General features: G+C 40.1%; 1 protein-coding gene across 1 annotated transcript in view; it reads left to right on the top strand.

Moving 5' to 3' along the window:
• The window catches only part of MAT1A (methionine adenosyltransferase 1A), a 40801-nt gene extending 20141 nt beyond the window's left edge, over positions 1–20660 (top strand). Inside the window, exons 4-9 of the mRNA XM_069068383.1 lie at positions 723–835; positions 3528–3671; positions 11358–11576; positions 15645–15827; positions 16517–16650; positions 17537–20660. Coding sequence (XP_068924484.1) covers positions 723–835; positions 3528–3671; positions 11358–11576; positions 15645–15827; positions 16517–16650; positions 17537–17639 — 896 coding nt within the window. The 3' untranslated portion in view covers positions 17640–20660. The remainder of the gene's footprint in view (positions 1–722; positions 836–3527; positions 3672–11357; positions 11577–15644; positions 15828–16516; positions 16651–17536) is intronic.
• Positions 20661–22857: the final 2197 nt, after the last annotated feature.

Genomic DNA, 22857 nt, shown 5'->3' with positions numbered 1-22857 from the left:
AGCAAGTGACTTGACCCTGATGGCATTTAGAAAAGGGGAATTTTTGGGACCCCTTTATCTAGAAAAACTGGACAGGTTACATTTTCTGTTCTATGACTTTGACTTTTTCAAGCTCTTACCTTCCTTCTTTGGGTTTACAGGCAGGCAGATGGTAACCACCACCACCAACAGTTCTAGGGCCTTCCCTTTGTTGATTACCTCCAATTTATTTTGTATTTACTTTGATTGTACATAGATGTTTGCTTGTTGTAGTCCTACTAAATTGTGAGCTCCTTGAGGGCAGGGCCTGTCTATTGCCTTTCCACACATCGCCACTGCTTAGCACCATGCCTGGCCCATCATAGGGTCTTAATAAATGCTTATTGAATGCCTAGCTAGCATTTTCGGTATTGCAAAGCATTTTACAAATATTACCTCATTTTTACCTTCACCACAAGCCTGGGAGGAAGATGTTTTATTATCCCCACTTGGGTCATAAGTTCCTTGGTGTGGGTTAGTTTTAGGTTGTATCTGATCTTATCTTAGATAAATGAGGAAGAAAGAAAGTATTTCCCTGGAGGGTTAAACGAGAAAAATGTAAAATTAAAAAAAATAAAAGCTAGAAACTTTAGCCTGGGTTGGGAATTGAACCAGGTCATCATGTGTTCACCTGGGGAGCAGGCCTCTGCCCAGCTCACTTGTGAAATGTGTATTAGCTCATATTTGCTTTTCTTCCCCTGCAGGCTTTGACTTCAAAACCTGCAATGTGCTAGTAGCCCTGGAACAACAGTCTCCAGATATTGCCCAGTGCGTCCATTTGGACAGAAATGAAGAAGATGTTGGTGCTGGAGACCAGGTGACTAGTCATTATTCACCTTAGCAAAGCCATCATTCAGTCCCAGTTAGTCAATTACTTTGCCTCTTCATTCCAGGGAGGAAATGGTCTCTGATTTTAGAATATCTCAATGATCTGGATTTCTTACCTATTGATATCATATGGTGTTTGTTTTTTCTATGTTCTTATTTCTATCCAGTTACAAATTGTTGGGCAAGGCCAGTATGTTACAGGATCACCACCATCTTTTCTTGCTTCTTATCCCCCCTAAGGACTTAGGAAGAACCTTCGGGCTTTGGATAAGACGATATTATTCCTTCTCTTTTTCAGTTCTCAGTATCCTCCCTCAAAGAAGGATTGATTTACTATGTGGTATTTGCAGTTGGTTGGATGGCAGGCAGCCAATGTGAATATGGCCTGATAGAAAACTCTGAGAGAGTAATTATAAGTAAACCAAAATAAACTTAATAAGTATTAAAAGGTCAGAATCGCCATAAAAGCGTCATGTTATGTATAAATTTGATGACCACACATCTAACACAGGATACAGGGATGTGCTGAAGTCGATGCCTACTGACTCCTGAGAACCAATTGTTAAATTCTGAGCATTTATGCTTTAGAAATTGGCAAATGCTACAAATCAGAGCTTGATTTTCTTGTTGATTGATTAGATTTTTAAAAGTGTTGGGGAAAATGTTAACAATGCAGATTAAACAAAAAATGTGTCATGTATACTACCCCCCCCAGAGAAATGGTTGTTAAATATTTACCAGCATATTTCTTATTTTAGAGCATGAGAAACTCATAAACTCACATGATACATGTTATCTCTATATAGAGAAGGTCAGGTTGTATAATAGGAAGCATGTTGGAGTCAATAGAGACCTAAATTTGAATCCTGCCTTAGATGTTTACTAACTGGATGATCATGGGAAAATCACTTAGCCTCTCTGAGACTCAGTTTCCGCCTCTGTAAAATGGGATAATAATAGCAAATATCTGATAGGGTTTCTGTGAGGTTAAAGTGAGACAACATAAATAAGATGCTTCCCAAAACTAAAATCACTACATAAGTGTAAGTTTTTATTATTGTGAAAATTAGCATGGTGTGATGGATAGAAAGGTCAACTTGAAGGAAGAAGTGGGTTGATAGTCCTGCCTATGTAACCCTGGACAAATCACTTAATTTCTCAGAACTACAAACGATTATCTAAGACTCTAAGTTGAAGAGAAGGTACCAACCTGCATTGGCAGAGGGGTTTCCCCATATGGCCATTTATTTTTAGTAGAATAGCTAAACAATGGACAAATGATTTAACTTAGAGGAGACATTGTAGTCTAGAAGTAAATAATTCTGAATCATAAATTAGATCAAATCCCAAACTCTTATGTGCTTGACATAATTTCTATGATAAATCTTCATGCTTGCCATGAGGAAAACTAAACTGATGCCTAAGATAGGTCTAAGAATGCTATTTGCCTTATCTGTAATTATGGGAACCACTGGGAGACTGAGGAGAAATGGTCAGGAGAGTACGAGAAGGACCAGAGGAAAACAATGCCATGAAGATCCAGGAAGGGGAGACTCTTTAAGGGATATGGTCAGTACAAGAGACATTGCAGAGAATATAAGAAGGATAAGAACTGAGAAAAGGAAACTAGATATAACAAATAAATGATCTTTGGTGACCTTGCAGAACAGTTTTGATAGAATAGTGGGATCAGAAACCAGATTACAAAGGGTTGAGAGGTAACTGAGAGATGAGAAAATAGAGGCAATGAGAGTAAAAAGCTTTTCTTTCTTGGAGTTTGGCTGTGAAAAAGAGGAGAGAGAGATGTGTGAAGATCTATTTTTAAAAAATAGAAAATGAAGAATAAAAAAAACAGTCCATGCACATTCTTCTTTTGGACTGAAATCTAGATGTTTGGTATATAATATATTTAGTTCTGAAAGAGAAGAGATGAAGACATAATGTCACAGCAAAATATCGTGGAGAAAACTACTTTCCAATGGGTAGTGAGTCTGACTTGGAAAGTTTAAATTGAAATGGAATGCAATTGAGTAGCTTCCCAGTGCAAAGATGCTCAATAGCCCTCATAACTAATCCATTTCTATTTACTGTATTTCAAGTTGATCAATTTCTCATTCTGCTCATGGATAATGGATACTAATATCCAAAATAAAAAATCCTTTTGTAATTTTGTTAGAAAACAAAATGACCATTTCTCAAGTCTAATGGAGTTTCAGAATCTGCAAAGGTCAGCTTTGAGAGTTAAATTACAAGTTCAAGAAATTCAAATGTTGAGGCATGCAAGTTTCTTTGGCCTTCATCTACACCTATGTATTTATAAATGCCTCAAAATTTAAATCTGGTTGGTTTAAGACTGAATAGATTCCTGCTTTTGAAATAACAGACATTCTCTTTTAATAAGCTCCATGTCTGTTAAGACAGCAATTTTTTTCTTTTTCATCCAGCTATTAACCACAGTTTACATTTAAATGAACTTATTGCCTTCCTGAGAGTAAGCCCTTCTTCATCACTTACCTTGAGAATGGGGACATTTTGGCAGGACTTGTTAAGGGACTTAGTTAGCAGGTAACTCAAGGAGTCAGAAATTTAAGAACCAATTTATTCTGGGGTATAGCAACCTATAATTGGGACACTAAACTGTTTTTTTCTCCTCTCCCTTTCTAATTTTCTTCTTCATGTAGGGTTTGATGTTTGGCTATGCCACAGATGAGACAGAAGAATGTATGCCTCTCACAATTATTCTTGCTCATAAGCTCAATGCCCGGATGGCAGATCTGAGGCGCACAGGGGTTCTCCCCTGGCTCAGACCTGACTCTAAAACTCAGGTAAGTCTTCCTTTGATTTTCTATAGAGGGACACTGAAAAAAAATCTCAACAACCTCAAACTCTTCTTAAATTTTGTCCCCTGATAGTTCAAAATGGTTAACTCAGAGACACAATGATCAATTTTAATATCTTTTCACTATGAAATTGACAACCACCCAAAACACAAACATTTCAGTGTACAAAGAATAGAAGAGAGCTGGCCCCAGTAGATGGGGGGGCAGTCTTTTGTGCAGTCTTGAGATGGGGTGGTGGTGTTGTAAATGAAGTATCAGAGCCCTTGTGATGCAGTTGAACCAGACCACTCTAAAGAGGATGAGAATGAGGGGAAACAGCAGTAGAATGGTGGGGTACTCTCCAGAGGACCTTCAACCATGGTCAGTTACACTGCTCCTCTTCCTCCTCCTCCTACCTGGCTAGCATTTATGTAAAGTCTTTAAAGCACTTTACATATGTTATTTTACTTGATCCTCGAAACTACCTGAAAGGTAGATACTACTATTATACCCATTTTATAGATGAAGCTGATGGAGGTTAAGTGATATAATCAGGATCACAGAATAAGTTTCTGAGAGAAGATTTAAAGTCAGGTCTATCTGCTGCAAAGTCCTGAGTTGTATTGCCATACCTACTTGCTGCCAAACTAGGCAATCACTTAAAGGAGGGGGATAGAACAGAGAGAGGTGAGCTTTTAGTGAAGAGTATCCTCATTTTGCAGATGAGTTGGGGGTCAGGCAGCATGGAGGTATGGGCATAGACCACTCTGCCTCTATTTGGGCATGGTGGTATTGGGCAACTCCCAGGAAGAGCTTCAGGGAGTTGGGGCAGGAGAGGGTTAGGGATCCCTCTTTGAAAGATCCTCATGGTAGAAGATGGAAATGAACACAGGAGTGGCTTCCTGCTGTTACAGTGACACTGGACACCTCCAAAGGAGATGAGACAAGGCAAGGAAGTAACTGGGAGTATGGTAGTTGGAAGGAATCCTGACAATGTGTCATGGGCCAACATTGATAGAGGACCAAGAGTGCTTAGGATAACTGATTTAGAAATCATTGTGGCTCCTTTGTCCCAAGATGTTGGTGCCAGAGACTTCCTAATCATTAATTCTAGTTTTTTTCTCTATCCTTGTTCTCTGTGACTTTTCTGTGGTACATACTATTGGCCACTTTTTTCTTAATACTTTTTTTGGCCTTCGTGACACTATTCTATTGTTTTATTATTTCTTACCACTCTTTCTGTCTCCTTCTTTGGTTTTCTTTCCTCCTTCAGAATTATAGTTAATCTCTGTAATTTTTTTTAGTTACTTACATTCAAAATTTTGGAGTCATCTTGGATATAATTTTCTTCTTTCTTCTGATATTCAATTAGGCACTAAAAATGGGCAATTTTACCTTTGAAATGAGTCTCAAATTCATCTTTCTTTTTGTCACCACTGCCATTATTAAGATCTCCGCCTTTACCAACTGACTCATATCAATACAATAGCTTCCTAACTGGTCTTCCTATAACCAATTATACCTTCTACCAGGCAGCTAGGTGGTATACTGAGAAAGACCTGAGCTCGAATCCTACCTCAGTCACTTATTAGCTGTGTGACCCTGGGCAAGTCATTTAAGCCCTCTCTGTCTCACTTTCCTCATCTGTAAAATAAAGAAGTTGGACTCAATGGTCTCAAAGGTCACTTGTAGTTATGTCTATGATCCCATGATTGCCTCAATCCATTCTGCACACAGTCACCAGATTAGATTCCCTAACACATGACTTTCATAATTTCATCTCTGCTCAAAACTGTTAGTGGTCGGAGCGGCAAGGTAGCACAGCGAGTAAGAGTACTGGCCCCAGTGTCGGGATGACCTGGGATCGAATCCAGGCTCAGACACTTAGCACCCACCTAGAAACACCTGGCCGTGTAGCCTTGAGCAAGTTACTTAACCAATTGCTTAAAAAAAAACTGTTAGTGGTTCCCTCTTTTCCCATTAAACGAAGTCCATGTGATTTAGTAAGATGATCGAGTTCTTAGACAATGACTCCTAATCCACTTTCCACATGTGATCTGCTTTTCCACATGATCCCTCCTTATTGTAGCTCTTGAACATGTTTTTTGTTCAAATTCTCCTCCCTTCCCTTCTCTCATCTGTCTTGCATTCTTACCCAGACTTCAGAGCTTAAGTCCTCATTTCATGGTGAAGCCTCCTCTGACCTGACCAGTCCAGGGTAATCTTTGACTCCTTTGATGTGCTATCTCTAACACTTTGTCATGAAAATGACTCTTATTCATTCAGTTTAGGCATTTTTATATGCAATTTTAAAAAATCATCAACTAGATTGAAAACTTTTTGAGGACAAGGATAGTCTTAAATTTCTGTTTTTTTTTTTATCATCCATAGCATGTGGGCCAGAGTTTTGCATATTGTACCACTCAATAATCATTTTGGACTTCATTTTTTATGTCCTAGCTATAGGAGCTTAGCCACCTTGCCTCTGGGCAGTTTTGAAGGTGAACTTTTTAATTGATTGGTGCAAAGAACATCAATGTAGAAGCTGCTTAAAAAGAAACCCAAACAGGTAGCAGGCTGTCTTCTGGTTTCTTTAGTCATATGCACATAATCTCAAATAGAGATTGCATCAGCAGTGGAGTTTTTTTTTAAAGGCAGTTCTCAAGATCCTTCCCTTTGGGAGAGGAACAGGTGGTAGATATTAGGATAAGAAATTTAAAATATATATATTTTTCTTGTACCAAGTAAAATCAGCAAACGTTGTCTGATCTTATCTGTATGTAGAGATATTAAAATAGAATGGTTTTCATAGAAGAGGAAATACTGAAATTGAACTGTAATAAGTTGAACCTCCTGAATTTTCTTTTTCTTGGGTGATCAATGAAAAATATATATTTATGTACACACACACACACACACACACACACACACACACTTTTTTTTGCAGTGCATTTAGTAGAAAGGGATTATCCATTTGACTTAGGTAAGAAAGCAAATTGCTTCCTTTGCCCCTGTGCTGAGAAATGGAATGTTCCTGGATCTGGAAAGGAGAGAGAGAGAGAGAGGGCAAACACTGATCCAAAGCCAAGTTCCTTCTGGATTTACACTTCCCAGAGGACATGAAGGATCCACGTACACATTTTTTTTTTTGGCCAACTCTTGCAAGGCTTACTTGCCTTCTCAGTCAATTGCAATATGACTGAATTAACATTCATTATTTGTGCTAGCATAGATTATTCCAAAGATTCCTGAAAGGGGATTTAGGCTTTTCTCTAGAGATCAGACATTTGATAGTAGGAGCTTCTCTACTAATATTCCAGGTAACTCTCTGACCTCTCTTTCTTTGGCCTCATTCCCATGGAGTTTCTATTTTCAATCAGGATTTATTTTTGGTAGTACAGGTATGAAGCCAAGAAGACAAGGTTCAAATCCTACTTCTAACAATGGTCACTATCTGTGTAACCTTGGGTAAGTCTCTTAACTTCCCTGGGCCTCAGTTTCCTTACCTGTAAAATGTTTTGATGGCCTCTGTGATTCCTTCCAGGTCTAGATCTATGATCCTATGATAAGTCTATCTTTCTGAAAAACATCGTGTTACCTATTATTGATGATCAGATGACAGCAGGAATGACTAAGAGTGTCATTTAGTTTTTTTTAGTTGCGCCTGACTCTTTTTGACCCCATTTTGAATTTTTGTGGCAAAGATACTGAGTAGCTTGCCATTTCCTCCTCCAGCTCATTTTATATGTGAGGAAACTGAGGCAAACAGGGATAAGTGACTAGTCCAGGGTCTGTAATGTCAATGGGATTTAAGATCTTCCTCCTTAACAGGTCTTTTCCTACCTTAACAGGACTAATGTGGAGCCCCCATTAAGGGAAGTTTCTTAGGGAGGCTTGCTTGTCAGAAGGCTCTCACACCTTTTGCTAATCTCTAATTAGGCACTGAGTCATGAGGGTTGTGATGGCCTCTGGCTCTGTATTTTGCTTTGGGGGCTCACTTATGAGAAGGGTCTTGTGATTCCCTGGTCGAGATTATAAGTGACCCTATGTTCAGAGCTCCCCAACTGCTCAGATGTGCAGGCTCTCTTGATCCAGGGATGTATGTCAAGTGCATAGCAATATTGCTTTGATTCAGGCAGAGTCCTGTCTGTTGGTCTTTATTTCTCTGCTTGTATTTTCTCTGTTTGTATTTTCTTTGAAGTTCAGGGTGTTGACTTTTCCCCTGAACTGGTGCATGTAGTTAAAAAAGATTGTTGACTCCTTAAACAGCTGTCTTTCCTAGTGAAGCAGATCTAAGAACTGGTGCTAGCAACCATCCTGGGCGTGCCAGGTTCGATTTAAATTCAGGAAGATGAGTCTTTCTGATTCCAAAGTGCTCTATTCACTGCCCACCTAGGCTCCATAACTAAGAGTATGTACCCTTTTTTTCACCTGGCCAGTATAGCATTTGTATTATTCTCCATAATAACACATATCTTGTCTCTCTCTTCCCTCCTATCACTATTTGCTTCAAGGGTCTAAAGGAAGCTTCATTGAGCCCTAGGTAGTTCTCTTATGCTCAAAGAGAAGCAGATTTTTTTGGGGGAGCAATACTCTTATTTTTCCCGACTATATTTCTTGTGGAATAAAGCCAGTAGCCACATTTCTTGTATCTATCTATGAAATGGACACTAAATAAGAATTTGAGAGAATCCTAGCATTGTAAAGGACATGCCAGAGTCCTTTTAGAATCAAAGATCTAGATTTGGAAAGAACTTCAGGTAGTATTTGATCCAACCCCCTCATTTTAGAGAAAGTTAATTGGGGCCCAGAGGAGGGAAGTGACTTGCCCAAGATTACATAGCTAGTATGAGCATCAGAGATGGAATTTGAACCCAAGTCTTCTTTGCCACTGTATTAAGTCTACTCAGACATGGTGAGTTTTAAGCATGATTCTGCCTGAAGGCTAAAACACAAACTTCTCCAACTTCTTTTCCCAGCCCTATGATTTGGGGATTAAGCTCTTGTCACACAGGAAGTCAAGAGATCATATAATCACTTATTTAAATACCTTGGATGTCAGCCTCTTCATTTTACAGATGAGGAAACAAGCCCAGAGTGCTGAAGGGACTAGCCCAAGGTCACACAAGTAGTAAGTTGCCAGGCCAGATTTCCAACCCAGATCTTCTGCTTCCAAATCTAACACTCTTTCAATGTGTTCATACTTCTAAATAAGCCAGTGTTGGGGTTGAAGTAGCCAAGCTCCCAACATCTGGGGAACTTTTTTAGTCATATTTTCCTTCTGAGTCATGAAGACTTCACTGAGCCATGAAGTCAACCACTTCCATCCTTGACCCAGATCTGGTACCACCTCTTCCAGGAAGCCTTCTTGACCAGTCTAGCCCTTCTGGATCTCCTTTCCATAAGAACTGATTTAGTTCTTATAATTGGTAAGGCACCATTTAGCATTTAGTTGTATCCCGTTTCAGGAACATTCATTTTGTCTCTCCAGTTTCTTGAGGGCAAGGATCATTGTATTTCCTCTCCAGTGTCCAGTATGGTACCAAGCCCATATTGAGTTCTCTGTACCTACCATTTGAATGGTTGATGCCTTAGATGCCCTGGGCAGACTTCTAATAAGTTGCTTGCATGGATAGCCCTGTAGATGACATGGGTGGCATGAAGGCTAACTGTTGAATGTCTCCAATTAAAGTGTAGGCATCAGCAATAGTGGGGAGAGACCCCATTTTGGGTAATGGAGACTTCTGAAATCATATTATGATTAGATAAAAAGCTGATCCTGATCATAAACATGACAATACTTTTAGATAAAGGATGGGATCCCTGAGGGAGGATATCTTTGTTACTACAGCTGATGAAGGTATATTCCTAGGAGCTGCTAGTGTGAAATATGTATGTTTCATTATCAGAGGTTTTTGTACCTAACAGTCTACTGGAAGGCCCCCTTCCTCAAGATCCTTACATGTTAGGGAGTCTTAGACTTTGTCTCTTTCTTCTTCTGTAACCAAGATGCTCAGATGATGGAGATTCATAATCCATTTTTTTTCCTGTGTCTTTGCCCCTTCACCATGACTGACCTAGTTCTTCACTAATTCCATACCTGGCACACAGTGATGCCCACTCCTTGGGCAGTATAGACATACACCTTCATGACCCAAAGTGCCTTGTAAATCCAGAATATTTGGACTTGAGTATTAGGGAATAGCTAATCACTCTGTTGAAGATATTCTCAGTTAAGATAGCTGAATATGGATGTGGCAAAAGTAGCCTCAATCCTTAACTATGAAGGGTACATGGGATTCTTCAGGTATTAGAGAGTTAGGGCTAGTATTTAGCCTATTAAATGCAATTTTACATCTTACTTGGGAATCAATAGCAAAAAGCCTTAGACTGAAAGTAATGTCACTGGAGGGCTAACAGAACAGGAGGGGAAAAACCCACCTGGTTTAAAAATAATAGGGTCAGCCAGGTTAATAGTGTGGATAGAATGCTGGGCCTGGAGTCAAGAATTCATTCTTGAGTTCAAATTTGACCTCAGACATTTAGTAACTGTGTGACCCTAAGCAAGTCACTTAGCCCTCTTTGCCACAGTTTCCTCATCTGTAAAATGAACTGAGAAAGGAAAGGGCAAACCACTCCAGTATCTTTACCAAGAAAACCCCAAATGAAGTCATGAAGAGTCAGACATGACTGAACAACAACAGGATTAATAATCATAATAATTCAAGTCATTTATGTGAATTACTTGCCATTTATGTCTAATCACACAACTCTATACCAATTATTTGTCATTAAATAGTTATCAAATACATTTGTCTGTTATTTTTATCATACCATTAAACTTTGTTCTTACATGTGCCACTGCGTTATATGAAGTCTCACAGAGTCTTGTATTTAGTGAGTGCTAGGTAAATGCTTATTTTTTTTTTTGTCTTTTTGGAGGGGGGAGAGGCAGGGAAATTGGGATTAAGTGACTTGCCCAAGGTCACACAGCTAGTAAGTGTGTGTGTCAAGTGTCTGAGGCTGAATTTGAACTCAGGTCCTCCTGACTCCAGGGCCGGGGCTCTATTCACTGTGCCACCTAGCTGCCCCTAGCTAAGTGCTTATTGAATTGAAGTGAATTTATTTGCAGTGGTCACTTCTTTCAGTGATATAGATTAGAACTCATTCATATCTTAGTGAACTAGTAGGCTCTTGTGACTTGCTATGGACAGAAACATCCATCTCTTTGGGTCCCTCTTCTGTTTACTAGCTGTGTGACCCTGGGCAAGTCATTTTTTTTCATTTGTAAAGTGGGGATAATAATAGCTCCTACCTACAGGGTTGTTGTGTGGACAAAATAGTAACATTTGTAAAATGCCTTGTAAACCTTAAAGTACTATATAAATGCAAACTCTTTTATTGGTATTGGTATTGCTGATATTCTTTTAAATTTAGCCATGTTGACTCTAGGACAACAGAAATGCCATTTTTTTTTCCAATTTGGTAGGACCTGACAGACCCCAACCTTTTCTTGTACAGCCTTTGAGAACACCAGGATACCTGCATTCTGTAAAGAGACATGAGAGAAGAGGATCTTGTGTACTGAACCTTTATCACCTATCACCCACACAACACCAATATGTAGCCGGTCCTCTGCTCACAAGGTGAAGAGAACACGGATGATAATCCCCGTGATTTTTCTCCATGCAGGTCACTGTCCAGTATATCCAGGACAACGGGGCTGTCATTCCAGTGCGCATTCACACCATTGTGATCTCGGTGCAGCACAACGAAGACATCACACTGGAGGACATGCGCCAGGCTTTAAAGGACCAAGTGATTCGAGCGGTGGTGCCTTCGAAATACCTGGATGAAAAGACAATTTACCACCTGCAGCCCAGTGGGCGTTTCGTCATTGGTGGGCCACAGGTGTCTCATTTATCCTTATATCACAGCATTCAAATCAGGCAGCAATTTGTCATATTGATTCTGTTCCATACCACAGGTTGAACATTTGTTCTGTCTATCTATCTCTCCATCTCTCCATCTATCTCCCCATCTATCTCCCCATCTATCTATCTATCTATCTATCTATCTATCTATCTATCTATCTATCTATCTATCTATCTATCTATCTATCTATCTATCTATCCATCCATCCTTCCTTCCTTCCATCCATCCATCCATCCATCCATCCATCCATCCATCCATCCATCCATCCATCCATCCATCCATCTATTTATCTATCATTAAAAGAAGTGATCTTTAAGTGCTTTTTAAACCTTCAATCTATTACTATTATCATTTTTGCAATGAGTGAAAATCTATTTACCCTCTTTCTCTCTCACATTCAACCTTTGTTGGAAAAAAAGAGAAACAACCCTTCTCTTTTTGAAACACACATGCATAGTCAAGAAAAACAAATTCCTTCATTGGCTATGTTTAAAAAATTGCTCAATCTGCACCTTGTCAAGCACTTCTCTGTTAGGAGGTGGGCAGTGTGCTCCGTCATGGTTGGCATCTTTTAGCTCCATGCCCGCATGTATGTCCAGGGAGGCACAGAAGTTGATTTGAGGTGGCACAGTGGGATCTGGCCCTACCTAAAGTTAGGAATTTATCTTTCTCTCTACTTTCTGGAATCACAGGAACAAGTCTAGCACTTCATCCACATAACCAGCCTTCAAGTCCTTGAAGGCAGCTATCACAGTCCCTCAATCTTCCCTTCTCTGAGCTAAAATATTCCCAGTTCTTTCAATATCCTCTCTCCATTGTTTATGGATATATGATTAAATCACGTCATCCCCCTAAGTTTTAGTTTCTCATCTGCCAAAAAAGAGATATTCTACTTTCCTTCTCATGGGAAAAATGCTTTGTTAAATATTAAGGGGCTCCATGGACTTAACAATAATAGTAACAGCTAATATTTATATAGAGCATTAAGGTTTGCAAAGTACTTCACAAATATTATCTCATTTGATCCTTATAGCAGCACTGGGAGGTAGGTGCTTTTTACAGATGAGGAAACTGAGGTGCAGAGAGTCTTCTCCAGGATCACAGAGCTAATAGGTGTCTGAGGCTACATTAGAACCTGGGTCTTCCTGACTCCAGGGCCAATGTTCTATCGTCTGTGCCCCCTTGAACATATTATTGAATTATTTGCCAGTAACCTAGATCGAGTGAGGGATAACAGGTGAGCAGCCCACTAGTGTCCAGACAATATCAAGAGATCCAGAGGCAGGCATCCCCAGAACACCAGGTAGATTGTGGAGGTTTACAGGTAGACATGGAAAGGAGTTACCCAGGATGAGAAATGTCATCCTTGTTTTCTTTCATGTCTGTCCTAAAGTGCAATTTTTTGCTGGCAAAATATTCAATATATTTGTGACCACCATGCTTTTCTACCTTGAGATGACTTTAATTTTTCAGAGACTATGATATTCTATAACCTGAAATCATATGCTTCTATCCAATCCAATCAAATAAACACTTGTTAAGTGCCTACTGTGTGCTAAGTACTGCTCAGTACTGAGGATACATTGAAAAAAAGACAGTCCCTGCCTTCAGGGAGCTTATAATCTGAAGGAGGAGACAACATGCAAAAAGAGGTAGGAAAGGGTGGAGGGGTCAGACACAGCAGGAGGCATCTTGTTCCTTCTAGCTGAAAGCAGGCCAAGTAGCAGATGCAGAGTGGAGGGACCTGAGAGTCAAGTTTCCAGCCTCTATAAAGGAAGGCATTGGGAGGAGTTCTCAAAGGGTAGAGTAGGGTGAGGCAGGCAGTGTCCATCAAGGCTTGAGTTAGTAGTGAGGCGGTAAGTTTAGAAACAATGAGCTTGTCCTGGGAAAGGACATTTTGTTCTGCAGAGCTGAAACCAGGCAGGGTAGCAAAGGCCATGCAAAGTTCTACCAGGAGAGTGTAGGCCTGGCCTTTGTTTTGGTGTGGAATGCTGCCCAGCTTTCCAAATGTAAATCAGCTCCCTTCCTCCTATTCCATTCTGGGATGGGTCCATTGTCCAAATTCTCTGTTTGCCCTAGATACATTCATTGCTGGATGAACTCCATGGCCTGACCATACAGCTGCTTATCATGAAAGGTTTATTGTGAGATAGTGGACTGCCCTTTTCCTGTTCTCCCCAGATGATTCTCTATTTTCCACCCTACACAGGATTATGATACATCAGTGCCATTTCCCTTCTCGGGGCGAGAGCACTGGGACTAGAGTCAAAAAGCCTTGATTTAAATTCCTGCCTTAGATACTTACTAGTTGTGTGACCTTGGGCAAGTCACTTAACTTTTGTTTACCTCAGTTTCCTTAACTGTAAAATGGGGATAATAACAATACCTACCTCACAAGTTATGGTGAGATAATATTTGAAAAGGGCTTAATACAGTGCCTGGCACATACATGATAAACACATACACATACATGCATACATATATACATAAGACATATATGTGCGTATATGTGCGATTGCTTTTCCCCTTCCTTTTCTCCTCTTCCCTCTCCTCCCCAGCACCTAGATCATTTATCTCTTTTGCTTATGTCAGCTTGTTCTCAACATTTGGAATGAGGGAAATAATCTTTCCTCTTCTCCTTAGAATTTTCTGGGGTGAAGATTTCTTAGCCATAGGGACATGAGGTCATACATTTAGATCATGAAGGGAGCTCAGAGGCCAGCTAAGCCAAAGCCTTCAATTTACAAGTCAGGAAACTGAGAGCCAAGAAGGTTAAAAAATTGCTCAAGGTCACAAGGTAGTTAATGTCAGAGGTGAGATTTGAACTCAGGTCTTCAGACTCCAGAGCCATTTTTCCCACTGTACTCCATTTCTTCACTATAAACAATAACAACAATGAGGGTAATAACAACAGTAATTATTATTAATGGCTAACATTTATATAGCACTTTAAGGGTTGCAAACATGTGCAGTAATATGCAAATAGATTCACGTATGCATATTTTGTAAGCGTGCTTTATGTATTCTATCTCATTTAATCTTTACAACAACACTCTAAGTTAAGTGCCATTAGTATTCCCATTTTACACAGGAGAACACGGAGGCCATAGAGAAGTTAAGTGACTGGCCCCAGGTCACACAGTTAATAAGTATTTGAGGAAGGAATTGAAACCGGGTCTTCCTTACTCTATTTCCTGAATTCTATCCACTCTCTCATCATCACTATAATTATTATTTTTGCACCATCCTATGCCAGGTAGAGGATCCTATGTTTCATTTCTCATTGTCTCTACTAAGAGGTTAACTGGAACTAGGAAATTAGTTGATTCAGTTTTAAGCAGAGGTTCAGGCTCATCCTTCATGTTATTTGCAAAAGTCTTAAAGATCCAAAGAAAAGGTTAAAGATATAAGGGTGAACAGCAATGAATGGCACTGAGGTCCTGGGACAGGTGACCTTGCCTGGTACCACTTTGATCACATCACTTCGATTATCTCCTGTTCTGCATACTTTTGTGGCTGGTGCTGGCCCTGCTTAGGAAGCCTGATTAGAAGTCAGTGCAGAAAGCAGGACCCGCTGGAGAGTTCTATACACCACTGACCCAATATCCCCATCTAGTGGAGAATTCTCCACACTACAAGTTTCTTTGTAGGGCTAATTTTCTCTTTGAGAATTATTTCATTAGTCATTGTCATCATTTGGTCTCCTCCCCCCCCCCCCCCATTCCCCAGCCCAACCCTTCACTTTACAGATGAGGAAACTGAGGTCTAAAGGGGAGATATGACTTGACTGAAGTCAACAAAGGTAGTTACTCTCCTGAGTTCTGTCAGTGGTGGCCACAGTGTAGGAAAATGGAACTATGCCCAAAACATTCTTGTGAGCCTCTTGGGGGCAGGGACATTTTGACTCTTTTTGCCTCTCTGGAGCTTAGCATGTGACTGGCATATAGTAGATACTCAATAGATATTGATTGGTTCTGGATGCCATTATTGGTTATTCCTCAATCTGAAACTGCTCATATGACCATTATTCTTGCCTCCTTACAGGGAGATGCAGGAGTCACTGGCCGGAAGATCATTGTGGACACATATGGAGGCTGGGGGGCTCACGGAGGAGGAGCCTTCTCCGGAAAGGACTATACCAAGGTGGACCGCTCTGCAGCCTATGCAGCCCGTTGGGTGGCAAAGTCCCTAGTGAAAGCCAAACTGTGTCGGAGAGTTCTGGTGCAAGTATGCTGTCACTTTTCTCCTTCCTCTCCACCCCCCCCCCCCATACCTTTTCTATTTCAGGGGCCAGTTCCTGATTAAAACCTGTGATTTCTGGGATGTTAAAGGCTAAGGTTATTTTCTATCAATCTCACCCCATGCTATCCTTTCCCCTTATATATTGCTCTTAGGAAGAAGGAAGAAGACTAAAAAATAGACCTTATTTCAGCATTGAGGATAGTAAATCCAGCAATATTTGTGGGACAGTGGTTAGCCTTAAGCTGGTGGAATAGATACTTTAGATTCCTTGCTTTTATAAAGACCTGGATTAGGATGAGGAATGGGCAGAAGTAAAACTAGGGAGGGACAATGGGTGATTTGTCCTAGGGTGTCAAAATTTAGGGTTTCTGATAGAACTTACATTCCATAAGAAAACAACAAGTGAGATTAGCTCTTATTTAGTATCACGAGTGAAAATAGGAGACTAAGTGATAGCCCAGTTCCTCACCAAGGTCTCCCTTGCAATAGCCTATTTCTGCCCATAGGGGCAGTACTGAAGTATATACCTGATACATTTCTTAATTGAATTTGTTTAAAAAAGACTGATTTAAGGGCATTTTCATGTTGCTTACCTTGCTTCCAGAACTGCTAACTATGGCTTTGGGTATGGTAGAGACTCCCAGCTTATCTGTCTCTTCTATCTCCTTATGAAGGTTTCCTATGCAATTGGTGTGGCTGAGCCTCTCTCAATTTCCCTGTTCACCTATGGAACCTCCCAAAGGACAGAGAAAGAGCTGTTAGATGTGGTGAATAAGAATTTTGATCTTCGTCCTGGAGTCATTGTCAGGTAATGGTTTGATAGTTTCAAAATTCCCATGAGTGGGCATGTGCAGACACACACACACACAGACACACAGACACACAGACAATACACACTTTTAAAGAGGCAATAATCATTTCCCCTTCTCTAGTCTGCCTTTTTTGCTCCCTTCCGCTCCTCATTTACTAAAGAGGAAATAGGACAGACGATTTTCTTCCTTCTGGAATTGTGATTTTGGGAGGAAGAAGGAAAATAGAAAGGCTCACTCATAAGAATGAGCTGAGCCATCATCTATCCTAACAGATAGAGCTGAACAGGGAGTGCATTCTTGGCATGAGGGAATATGTAGGACTAGGCATATCCCTATGTCCTCACATGGAAAATATCAAGAAGGCCCAAAGTGTATGTGGATAGGATTAATGTGCAGTAAGCCTGGCAAAGTAGGCTGGATTCAGGTTGTGAAACATTTTTACAAATTGAAGAAGTTAGTGGTTTTTCCTAGAGGCAATAGGGAACCCTTGAAAATTCTTGAACAGGGGGCAATATGGCCATAAAAGATGGCAGAACATGGCATAGGGAATAATAATGTCAAAACATTCTTCATTATAGTAGCATCTCTAGTAGTAAATCTTCTAACAAAGAGTTTTCATGACACCCCAAACCTCAAACTTTATATAATATATAATAATAGTAATAATAATATATTTTAGAGTGTTTTAGTGTTTTCTTTACATATGTCAACTATTTGATCTCCATAACTACCCTGTGATTCAGGTACTAGTACTCTTGCCAACTGATGCCTAGAATGACAGTATTCCCTACCCTTGCTTCTCCTGTGTTTATAATACATGTGATTCATAGGATGTAATTCTAGAGTAACAGAACATTTTCTTTCCTTTTGCTGAACTCTTAGGGACCTTGACTTGAAGAAACCAATTTATCAGAAGACAGCATGCTATGGCCATTTTGGAAGAAGTGAATTTCCCTGGGAAGTTCCCAAGGAGCTCGTATTTTAATGTTGGCAGGAACCAGTCTCTTGAAGAGAGCGCAATAGGATTCCATATTGCAAGATGGCCCCGGATTTCCACTCCCTTTGATCACTTTATATGCAGATCAGAGAGCTCCATGATACTGACAGACTACTTAATATTTCTATAGGAACTGGTTCTGTTCTTCACCACTGTCCTGAGTTAGTGGCAAAGTCATGCCTATTTTTTTAAGCATGTTGCCATCAGCAGAAGGCCTGGTAGAATTCATCTTTCTAGTGTTGCTTAGGTCAGACCTATTGGTAAAGATGATAATGATTTTCCCTTAACTCTTGATTCTGACCCAGGACAATATGATTGATTTTCAAGGAAAGGCATATATCCAGGCTATATAGATATGCCAATTGCTTTTATCACTCAGGGCCAGTGGTTGTAGCGGGGTTTGGAATTGGGGAGTTCTAGGGTCCAGATTTATTTTTCTTCCAATGGCATCCTGGGTTCTTTGTAGATTGGTCTCCCTTGCTTGCCATGTGCCAAACACCAGGATTTCCCAAATGGGTCAGTGTCTTAAAGATTTGGCATTATATTTGTGAGATAATCCCTATACCAGGGGGCTCCTACCTTGGGGTCCTAAGGGAATTCATGAATAGATTTCCAGGGGGGGGTCTGTGAATTTAGCTGGGGAAAGCCCCATATCTTTATTCACAAATCTCTAACTGAAATATATGCCATTTCCTATAAAGATTTAAAGACATTATTCTGAGAAGGGGACCCTAGTCTCCATTCACCAGGCATTGCCCAAGGGGCAGTTAAGAACACCTGAGCTATACTGAAAAGTTCTTATCTAGGGAGGATGTGTAATACAATGAAGAGATACTTGGATCTGGAGTCAGAGATCCTGGGTTCAGATCCTGACTTTGCCGTGTAGTATCTCTGTGACTTCAGGCAAAGTACTTAACTCCTCTGGGCCTCAGATCCCTCAACTTCCAGTTCTAAATCTATGATTATATGAGCCTAGGTGCCATGCCCAATCCAGTTCAGGGTCGTGCTTCTAAGGTCTCAGGCTCCTTCCCGTTCAGCCTTCTCTTGGTGCTCTGGGCCAGGTTTCTGTCAAGAAGCCGACCTCATAGAAAAAGGTTTTGAATGACATCCTAGCCCAGCACCTTACACATAGTAGGAGCTTATCAAGTGTTTATCAAATTGACTAGGAAAGGGGACTTACTTGAAATATGTCCGTCCACATCTGTCTGGAGAGAGGATAGGTGCTTCTATGGCCAACTGATAATCAATGATCCTCAAGATTCAATGTATAAAAGGAGACAAGACCAGGAAGAAAGACTAAAGAAGTATTTATCTCTGTCTCAGGAATATTTCACACAAATCATACAATGTATTATCTAGCAAGGATACCCCAGAAGTTGCTCTTGGAGAGAGAGTGGAGAATAAGAACCAGCAAAAAGACTAAAGCATAGACTAAAAAATCCAGGAGGAAACCCTGCTAATCAAGAAATCCATCAGATAAGGAGCCACTTTCATTCAGGGGCCACCCCTGACCCAATATAGATGCTGCTGTTAGGAAGGTGAATCCTGAAAATTCATTTTGAAGAGACTTATGTTCCCTGAATAGGAAATAGCAATGAACCAAGTTCTTTACTAGAAGAATCACATATATTAGGCACATAGGTGTTTTTCATGTGAAGGACTGTCAAGCCCCAAACTGTGATTGTACTCTCATCTTCTCACCTGGTACTTTCTAAGGATACATTGGAGAGATGATAGTTTTTAATTAAATGCATCTATAGCTTACCATGAAACCATCGCTAATAGGCAGGCCCATTGTAAAGGTCAAGCTGATATTTGAATGTATAACACTAAGCTACATAAAGTAGCAGATGTAATATACCTCAACTTCTACTCTCCCCTTTTTCTAGCTGAAATGAAGGTGAAAAATAACTCAGACACTGAAGAAAGTTCTGATTTGAACCAAGGATGCTGTGATTAATCAGAACTGTCTATCATCTCCAAACTTAATTCCCTATTCCTTTAAGGCAAGTCTCTTTCCCTGATACCCCATCGCCCTTGCAGCTGTGAGCTCACCTGTTTTTCATCAATTACTAGGAATTGCCTAGGAAACTAAAAAATTTCCAGCATCCTTTTGTCATTGATAAACAGTAATGTTCTATCTTTTAAATTTCCCCTCAATCTACCTAATCATTGATGTCCATTTTTTTTTTCCAAATAATTTTGGCCCCAGAGAAACAGCCAGGACAAGACTTTCAGACCCATAATTTCTAAATATTTACCAAGAATACCAATATTAGGCAACTGCCATAAGACAAGCCAACCTATCTGCTGTGATCATTGCCAGTAGGAAGTGCAGTTTTCCTTCACGTTAATGAAAGGGTTCTGAGGGATGAAATTCTAAGGGCAAAGAAGTCCATTGACTAGGGGGAGAGCATGACACCAGATAAACTTAATGCTGTTGTTTTATTTTGACGTCCATGGCAAGATGTTGTCTGATCAGAGAAAGAAAATTTATCCACAAACCCCTTGAGCCAAAATGGGATGCAGAAATGGCATGCTAGCTTAATAATATTTCACCAAAATGTCCCTGTGCTTCTTACAGGATATTACATTTAGAGCCAGATTTGGCCTTACCCAGGTGCTTTACTGGTGAAGTGCCAAACGAGTAAATGATCTGATTTTTTGTTGACTCTTCTTTTCCAGAAACATAAAGAGCAAGTCCATTTCTGGTCCTACTTACAATTTATTGATTTTTCTACTTTCTTTCCCTGCCCCCCATCAAAGTGTTTCTTTAAGGAAAGATATTTGTATAAAACTAACCTCTTTCCTTCTTAATATTCAGCTCCTGCTAGTTCTGTATATAATAAATAAAATTTCAAGCAATATTAGTGTTGGGTTCACTCTTTGCCATTCTTCAAAGTCTTCCAAAATATGAGATGGGAAAAAAAGAATAATAAGCAAGACTGTACTCTGAAAAGGAAACAAAAAACCAGCTTCTGAATAACCACAATTTTCTCTGTACTCTATCATGTCTGTTCTCTTGTTTCCCCCTCAAATATTTCCCCAAGTTTTACAGGTCATAATAGTTAACCATGCAATTCTGGGTAAAGGCACTAAACCAAATTTAGTGCCAAACATGCAAACACAATCCACCACTATATCATTGTATTCACACTGGTTCACAACAGCTCACTGCTTAAAGGAATTGGAGGTTGGAGAAAACGTGTAAAAGACGTTTTGTAACAAGGTCAAGTAAAGGAGAATAAGTGAACTTGTTGAGCTGCTAATTCTTCCTTGCTTTATGCGGTTTTAACCTTAATGTCAAAATATAAAAAATGTAAATAAACATGAATGGCTTCTTATAGCATCCATACAATATTCACAGCACAAATGGCAACTGTGAAGATACCAGCAGAGTGCTCAATTTCAAAATATAACAGACTCCCCATATAGAAGACAAGCAAAACATTTATTCAGACACCAGAATACCAAACGCCAACACCAGGAAACCAAATCCATCATAACAACATAGAAGTTAATATACCACAAGTCACACCATCCTTTTTGCCTTCCCACAAACCAACACTCACAAGTCTAGCTGTCTCCTTGGGTGCATTCTCTCCTCCCTCTAGCTCTAATGGCTCTGACTTCCAGCTTCCTGTGGGCTCTGTTCTACTCTTCAGCAAACTCCTCCCACCACAAGCACCATGTGATTACATTCAGCCTCTTAGAGGACAGGGGAGATCTTCGAATTAGGGAAGGTCTTCAAATTCCCGTAGGCTTATTAAGGGGTAGGGAAGATCTTCAAATTCCCAATACCATTACACTTCTTACAAGTTTTTATACCTTCCCCCAAAATATGCTTTGTATATTTGTGTGTAATGGATATATACACAGACACACACATATATACATGGGATGTATGGGTGTTTAAGGACGACGAATACCTCCTATGGTGCTAGGACAAGCATACTAGGATAAGCACCTAGTATGAGGGCTTGCTGAGTCCCTTTTAGGGCTGCTAATCTACCTTTGGTGTCCCCTCGTCCCCCAAACTCTCTCACTCTACAGCTTCTAAGAAGCTGTAGCATGCAGTGACCACATCATGGCAAAACCTCATCAGCAGAGGGGCTGAACCAGGTCCAGGGTAACTGATAAGCCTCAAACCTGTCATTGAGGTACAGGAATGTCTACTCTGAGACTTCCCCCTGGTGGAATAGGGGATTTGTTCCTATGGCCAAGAAGGTGGCTGAGGCACATCCAAGAAGTCAAGGTCATCCTCTGCGTCCTGGGCCATTGCCAGGCACCCTGACTTTGCTTTGTCACTGGACTATGATGATCCTGCAAGAGGCTGATGATTTTGTGCAACTCTGCCTCACTCAAATCCAATCTACACATGAGTCAAGCATCATCCTATGATATCATTAGTCCTCTTTGAAAACAAAGTTCAAACAACATACATGCATATACATAGGTATATATACATATATTAAACACACATGCACATTTATATATACATATAAACACATATAGGTATGCACACACACATGTACATATACAAACACTTATATTAAGATATGTGGACGTGTACATTTTGGGGCCTGATGCTCTATAAACTTTAAAGTGCTAAAAAAAACCATAAATTTCCGGAAAAGTAGTACTCCCCGTCCTAGATAATCTATGGTTTGTTCTTGGAGTAATATAGTTTGGGGACTGATTCTCTTACTCATGCCTGTAGACATATCACCTAAAAATAAAACCTACCTTCTCTAAATTTTGCTATATGCTTGAGTTGCTGTCTCTTCTCTTCCCTTGTTTATTAGCAGCTCCTTGAAAGAACAATTTACATTTTCTGTCTCTATTGCTTCAATGCTTTTCCCATTATACAAAGAAAGTCCTCTCTTTATTGTCATTATTGGTCTCTGCCAGGTGCCATGGCAATCTTTTTTCTTTCTCATTCAACAAGTGTTTATCAGCAAGAGAGGAAATATGGTGCACAGAGAGTTGGCCTCTGAGGAAGGAGGACCTGGATTCACGTCTTACCTCTGACATACATGCTTTGAGAAGTGAAGATTTTAAGTCCCAGTGAAAGTGCCAACCTGCACTTAAGGAGTTTCCTTATCCAATATCCCTGTGATCATGAAATCATTTGTCCAGGTCCGTCTTTATCTCTATCCTCTCCAGTCGTTCTGATCTCTATCTGGCCACTGGACCCAGATGATTC

Source organism: Petaurus breviceps, unplaced genomic scaffold (assembly GCF_028583685.1).
Source record: "Petaurus breviceps papuanus isolate PSGF00001 unplaced genomic scaffold, PetGlider_PUasm1.0 90762, whole genome shotgun sequence".
NCBI lineage: Eukaryota > Metazoa > Chordata > Mammalia > Diprotodontia > Petauridae > Petaurus > Petaurus breviceps.
The sequence above is the reverse complement of the archived record's forward strand: the minus strand, read 5'-3'. Positions and strand labels throughout refer to the sequence as shown.